Source organism: Onychostoma macrolepis, chromosome 01 (genome assembly GCF_012432095.1).
Source record: "Onychostoma macrolepis isolate SWU-2019 chromosome 01, ASM1243209v1, whole genome shotgun sequence".
In the NCBI taxonomy this organism is placed as follows: Eukaryota; Metazoa; Chordata; class Actinopteri; order Cypriniformes; family Cyprinidae; genus Onychostoma; species Onychostoma macrolepis.
Genome location: NC_081155.1, coordinates 1,250,803 through 1,258,302, shown reverse-complemented (window position 1 = coordinate 1,258,302; position 7,500 = coordinate 1,250,803). Strand labels below are relative to the sequence as shown.

The window sequence follows — 7,500 nt, the reverse complement described above, 5'->3', positions numbered from 1 at the left end:
GCAAACGAGAAAGTATTATAATGTTAGCCTTTCTATTACTAATAATATAAAAGCAGTCGTTATACTTTTTTGTATACATTTTAATTCCTTTGTTAACGGTTCTGTCTGATTATTAGACAGACTTCTATCCGTATTAGACAGAACTGTTAACGACGACAGAGCGAGAACGTGAGCGCTGTGTACGGCGCCGTCAAAATGAAAGTCTCAAACGCATCAGCCAAACTCAAAAACTTATCGGCCGATGCGATATTACAAAAATCCCGAATATCGGCCTTGGCTATACGTGACCCTGCAGCACAGAAGCAGTCATAAGCAGCACAGCTATATCTGCAGCAATAGCCAACCATTAGGGCTGTCGCGATGACCGCAATACCGCGCTATTGAGGAGCAGAACCGCAGAGGGATGCAACAACCGCAGCAACCGCGATATTTCAGTGTTTTTTAATTTTCGTAAGGTTATGCCCTTCTCGTTTTACACTTTGTGCATGTGTACTGAATATTAGTAATGATAACAATTATCATGCTGATTTGCACAGAGGCTCAGTAAATTTGCACTTAACAAGCCTAAACCGACAGCGAATGAGAGCGAGAGCGACTGATCGCGAGCGATTACCTGCGTCTGTCCTTCAGGCCGAGTCGTGTATCTGTGAAAACAGGTTGTCGTGTCCAAGGAAAGCGAAATCTGTCTTAGCATCGACGCTCTGCTGGTCAGCTGAGCCTTTAAAAGTGCCGCTCAAAGTTAAAATGATTTCAGCAGCGTGTTTCATTACAAATCTCTGAATGAATCGGCGCTTTTGAACGTGTAGTTGAATGAAGACTCACTCAAAGACAGTCTCGAGGCGAAACAGTGACGCTGCACTGACTGACAGCCGTCTAGAACACGCAGGTGAAATATCAACAGAAAAAGTCTCTTGTCAGTCAGATTTGAGGATCAGAACTAACTGTTATATATATATATATATGCTAACAATATACTAATGATCTTATTGTCAGGTTTAAGTTTTGTTATGTGGACCGTTATTTTGTCTTTCTCTTCTGTTTACTTCACTTCCTGTTTCAACGCGATTTAGTTTCGGTTTGATTGGTTTCTGAATATGACCTCCTTACATCGTAACACATACACACACAGATTATATATATATATACACCGCGCTATTGAGCCACTCAAAATTACCGCAAGGGAAATTCCTTAACCGCGACAGCCCTACCAACAATACATTGTATGGGTCAAAATGATCAATTTTTCTTTTATGCCAAAAATCATTAGGATATTAAGTAAAGATCATGTTCCATGAAGATATTTTGTAAATTTCCTACCGTAAATATATCAAAACTTCATTTTTGATTAGTAATATGCATTGCTAAGAACTTCATTTGGACAACTTTAAAGGAGATTTTCTCAATATTTAGATTTTTTTCTACACCTGCAGATTCCAGATTTTCAGATATTGTCCGATCCTAACAAACCACACATCAGTGGAAAGCTTCTGTATTGAGTGTAAGTCTCAGTTTGCGGTGCAGTGGTTGACGGTCTGCCGTCTCCGCAGGTATGATAACCGCTGTCGAGAGCTGCGTCCGGAGCAGGTGCAGCAGAAGCGGTCTGAGGGCGTCCCGTGTGTGATCCGCTTCAGGCTGGACCCTGGCGCCGAGCCCTTCAGGGACCTGGTGTTCGGCTGGACGCGGCACGATCCGGCAGCGGAGGGCGATCCGGTGATCCTGAAGGCCGACGGCTTCCCCACCTATCACCTGGCCAGCGTGGTGGACGATCACGCTATGCGGGTCAGTCACGTGCTGCGCGGCTCCGAGTGGCTGATCTCCACCGCTAAACACCTGCAGCTGTTCCGCGCGCTGCGCTGGACGCCGCCAGCCTACGCTCACCTGCCGCTGCTCCTCAACCGCGACGGCTCCAAGCTGTCCAAGAGACAGGGAGACATCTGCGTCCAGCGCTTCCGCGAGCAGGGCGTGCTGCCCGAGACCCTGCTGGACATCGTCACTCACGCCGGATCCGGCTTCAGCGGTGAGTCTGAGATACACACGCTGACGAGCTCAGGGGTCAGGGGTCACGCGCTCAACCACACGCAGACTACACACACTGACGAGCTCAGGGGTCAGGGGTCACACGCTCACTAACACGCCGACGACACACACTGACGAGCTCAGGGGTCAGGGGTCACACGCTCACTAACACGCCGACGACACACACTGACGAGCTCAGGGGTCAGGGGTCACGCGCTCAACCACACGCAGACGAGCTCAGGGGTCAGGGGTCACGCGCTCAACCACACGCAGACTACACACACTGACGAGCTCAGGGGTCAGGGGTCACGCGCTCAACCACACGCTGACGAGCTCAGGGGTCAGGGGTCACGCGCTCAACCACACGCAGACTACACACACTGACGAGCTCAGGGGTCAGGGGTCACGCGCTCAACCACACGCAGACGACACACACTGACGAGCTCAGGGGTCACGTGCTCAACCACACGCTGACGACACACACTGACGAGCTCAGGGGTCAGGGGTCACACGCTCACTAACACGCCGACGACACACACTGACGAGCTCAGGGGTCAGGGGTCACACGCTCACTAACACGCCGACGACACACACTGACGAGCTCAGGGGTCAGGGGTCACGTGCTCAACCACACGCTGACGACACACACTGACGAGCTCAGGGGTCAGGGGTCACACGCTCACTAACACGCCGACGACACACACTGACGAGCTCAGGGGTCAGGGGTCACACGCTCACTAACACGCCGACGACACACACTGACGAGCTCAGGGGTCAGGGGTCACGCGCTCACTAACACGCCGACGACACACACTGACGAGCTCAGGGGTCAGGGGTCACTTAAAGCCACAACATCTTAGATTTAGAGTGCCCTCCAAAAGTATTGGAACAGTAAAGACAAAATTGTTCTGTTGGCTGTGGAGTCAAGACATTTACAAATATGATTAAAATATGAAGATGAGACAAAACTACAGAGTCGCATTTTATTATTAGCCGTTTCAACACACACATGTTTAGCAGCTCAGAAGTTCAGCACTTTTAGAGTTCATCCCTCGATCTGATGTGAGCAGAAGTATTGGAACAGTTGCCTCGCAGGTCTTTCTAAGTGATCAGCTTTGTCCCGTTGCATTAATTCTTCAGATATTAAAAGCAGGGAATGTGTCGTATCAGTTATATCCATTACTTCTGCATTCTGAATCTTGCATTCGATGATGACGCACACAAACCAGGATGAAGATGAGGGAGCTGACTTTGAGAGAAAAGCAAGCAATTTGGATGCTAAAAGAAAAGAGGAAGTCAATTAGAGCTCCAGCAAAAACAAAGAGCATGAAGAAATCAAGAGTTTGGAAACAACAACTACCTGACCGGCTGAGAAAACAACAGCAGCTGATGACAGACAAATCATAAAAGCTGTGAAAATGAACCCTAAAAGACATGCCTGTAAAATCACCAACAACCTCCAGAAAGCTGGGTGATGCTCTGACAATATACTGTCCTCAGGAGACTTTGACATCTTGCCTACCAATATTCAAGAAAACGCCACCAGATTCATTGGGAAGTGCTTCATATTGCATCAGAACAATGACCCAAAACACCTGCCAGTTCAGTCGAGGAGTTTATAAGAGCAGAGAAATGGAAAGTCTTAGATTGCCCGAGTCAATCTCCAGATTTAAATCTGATTGAACATGAACTTCAGCGGCTGAAGAGGAGAGCAAAGGCAGAAACTCCCCAAAACAAGCAACAGTTGGAACTGGCTGCATTAAAGGCTGGGAAAGTATCTGAAAGCATGAGAGCAAGAGTCTGGTGATGTCTACGGGTCACAGACTCACTGCTGGGATTGAGCGCAAGAGATCTGCAACTAAACAATAGCTTTTAATCTTTTATATCTGCCTTATGTTCAACTGTCCCAATACTTATGCTCACATCAACGAGTGAGATGAACTCTAAAAGTGCTGTTCTTTTTATTTGGTAAAACATGTATGTGTTGAAACGGCTAATAATAAAATGTGACATTCTGTAGTTTTGTCTCATATTCATCTTTTAATCATATTTGCAAATGTCTCGACTCCACAGCCAACAGAGCAATTTTGTCTTCACTGCTCCAATACTTTTGGAGGGTACTACAACCCGAATTCCGGAAATGTTGGGACGTTTTTTAAATTTGAAAAAAATGAAAACTAAAAGACTTTCAAATCGCATGAGCAAATATTTTATTCATAAAGAACATAGATAACATATCAAATGTTTAAACTGAGAAATATTTACAATTTTATGCACACAATGAGCTCATTTCAAATGTGACGCCTGCTACAGGTCTCAGAATAGTTGGGACGGGGGCATGTTTACCGTGGTGTAGCATCTCCTCTTCTTTTCAAAACAGTTTGAAGACGTCTGGGCATCGAGGTTATGAGTTTCTGGAGTTTTGGTGTTGGAATTTGGTCCCATTCTTGCCTGATATAGGTTTCCAGCTGCTGAAGAGTTTGTGGTCATCTTTGACATATTTTTTGTTTAATGATGCACTAAATGTTGTCTATAGGTGAGAGATCTGGACTGCAGGCAGACCAATTCAGCAACCGGACTCTTCTACTATGAACCCATGCTGTTGTAGTAGCTGCAGTATGTGGTTTTGCATTGTCCTGCTGAAATACACGTCATCTGGAGGGGAGCATATGTTGCTCTAAAACCTTTATATACCTTTCAGCATTCATAGTGCCTTTCAAAACATGCAAGCTGCCCATACCGTATGCACTGTTTCTCTAAGACATCCCTTTATTAGCTAATCATGTTACAGACCTGATGTCAATTAACTTAATTAGTTGCTAGATGTTCTCCCAGCTGAATCTTTTCAAAATTTCTTGCTTTTTCAGATGTTTTTTTGCCCCCGTGCCAACTTTTTTGAGACCTGTAGCAGGTATCAAATTTGAAATGAGCTCATTTAGTGGATAAAAGTCTACGATTTCTCCGTTTAAACATTTGTTATGTTCTATTGTGAATAAAATATTGGCTCATGTGATTTGAAAGTCTTTTAATTTTAATTTTGTTCAAATTTAAAAATGTTTCCAACATTTCCAGAGTTTGGGTTGTAATAAAATATACAAAAACCACTTGCACAGGGTGATCATGCAGTTGTGTACATAAATTATTCCAAGAGTTCTCAAGGATTTGTAAATCCAGAGAAATTCCAGTTTAAAAAATTGGCTCGTACCTGTTCCAGTGACGTAATATCCGCTAGAGCTGCACGATTCTGGATAAATTGAGAATGTTTTTGTCTCAAATAGAGATCACGATTCTGAACTAAACTAAATAATGTGTAATGTACTAGAGGCTGTGACACAATATTAATTGCTGCAGTTTACTTAAGTGTTATATTGATATGCATGAATTATTACAATTTTAAATGAATAATATATACATTTAAAATATATTTAATGATGCATTTGTTATTTAAAATAATAGTTTAATGAGTGCATAGATGACATGAAGCTATGCAAGGTTAGCTACATTGAAAACAGATGATCCAGTTATTTTAACGTATCATTTTATTATTTCACACGCAGTATTAACTGTATTAGCCATGCATACAGCGCCAGGTTTGCAAGAAAGTTACGCAAAACAAGTACTTTACAGGAGTTCCTTTCGCTTACTGCCGTTCCTGTGGCACCCAAACGGAGGTTAGAATCCATCAAAATCTCCTGTTTTTTAGTTTTTTTCCACAATCCACAAAGTTGCCGAAAGTGCATTTCTTCTTTGTTTTACTTTAAAAACTCAAAACAAATGTAAATCATAGAAGTCAGTCCATAAACAAACAAACACAAACTTAATGGCCTTCCCTGTCAGTCCACAGAACAGCAGTATATGCCACCTCCTGTAGAGGACTCGTACACACAAACACAACACAACGATTTCTACAGAAGAATACACATCATCAGCATGCGCTAGTGTTAGCAAATAGAGCATGATAAATAACACTTTAGCAGTTGTAGTTTTTATGTGTGCTGAGAAAAGTGGAAGCGGTGAAAGAGGAGGAATGAGAGCTTGAGTTTAGCAGTTTTATGTTTTAGCACCATGTCTCGTTGATTTCATGTCGCATGTCGGATCGTAGCAGCAAACGCACTGTGTGATGATCACGCTGTATTGTAGGCTATCTTTGGTCACAAGACCGTGACATCGGCCGTCTTTGAACCTCTCTCACTGTACGACATAAGAGCACCGGTCAGGAGCCACGATCACAGAAATCACCACGATTGATTCACGATGCCAGTCTTTCGTCCGGGACAGCTGGAAATCTTGCAGTGTGTCTTGGACTTTAAATGTGACGATTGTTTATTCGATCAGAATGAAGGTCGACGTGCGTCTTTTAAAGCAACGGCAGTCTGAGGTGTTTTGATTGGTCGCCGCAGAGGACTCCAGCTCCTTCTCTCATCAGCGCCACGGCCTGCAGAACTACGAGAGTGAAATATAATCTCAAATATTTTAACGCTTCCGAAGCTCAAACTACGCATATGAACTCCACGCAGCTCCCACACTACTCTCCATTCGTAATGAATGACTTCCGGTCTGTCGCTTGTCGCAGATAGTGGAAAGGCGGCTTTAAAGGGATAGTTCACCCAAAAATGAAAATGTGATGTTTATCTGCTGACCCCCAGAGCATCCAAGATGTAGGTGACTTTGTTTCTTCAGTAGAACGCAAACGAAGATTTTTAACTCAAACCGTTGCAGTCTGTCAGTCATATAATGCCAGTCAATGGTATGGCGTCAAATCTGTGCCATTAATAACCGAGCGCACCACTTATGCTGGCGCGCGCGGTAAATCACTTCCGCGAGAGGAAAACAGATCTATACGCGAGGAAACGGGAGCCCGCGAGCTAATTTCAAACACTTGCGCGCGCGTCACTCGTCCTCTGCGCGCGCGATCATCCCCCACATCCTCGCGCTCGATCTTCTCTCACCTGCTCGCGCGAACACTTCTATTTTTGTCAGTCGTGGGCCGGGGCTTGCTGTTTTAATTGTTATCTCTAACGCCATTGGTTACTTCCCCTTTTCCGGAAGTCAGCTGTGATTGGACGCCTGTGAAAAGGCCATCCATAATTTATTTGAAAAAAGCTTATTAACATAAATTCTTCCGTTTACTAGTGATTACAATCTTGTGATGTTACAAAGATAAAACAGGACCATAACCCCTTTTTTTTTTTTTTTTGATAGGTATTTTTATTAGTTTTATATTGCACAATAAACAACAACAATAAAAGAACAAAATACATAAAATAATAATGATTAGTGTTTGAAATTAGCTCGCGGGCTCCCGTTTCCTCGCGTGTAGATCTGTTTTCCTCTCGCGGAAGTGATTTACCGCGCGCGCCAGCATAAGTGGTGCGCTCGGTTATTAATGGCACAGATTTGACGCCATACAATGGGCACACAATCTTTGAGAGAAAAAACAAATGCACATCACATTTTCATTTCTGGGTGAACTATCCCTTTAAT

General features: G+C 44.0%; 1 protein-coding gene across 2 annotated transcripts in view; it reads left to right on the top strand.

The window, feature by feature from the left end:
* Positions 1 to 7,500, top strand: part of ears2 (glutamyl-tRNA synthetase 2, mitochondrial) — an 11,285-nt gene that overhangs the window by 1,400 nt on the left and 2,385 nt on the right. For both annotated transcript variants that reach the window (XM_058759402.1, XM_058759363.1), the window contains exon 4: positions 1,548 to 2,017. In XM_058759402.1, coding sequence (XP_058615385.1) covers positions 1,548 to 2,017 — 470 coding nt within the window. The remainder of the gene's footprint in view (positions 1 to 1,547; positions 2,018 to 7,500) is intronic.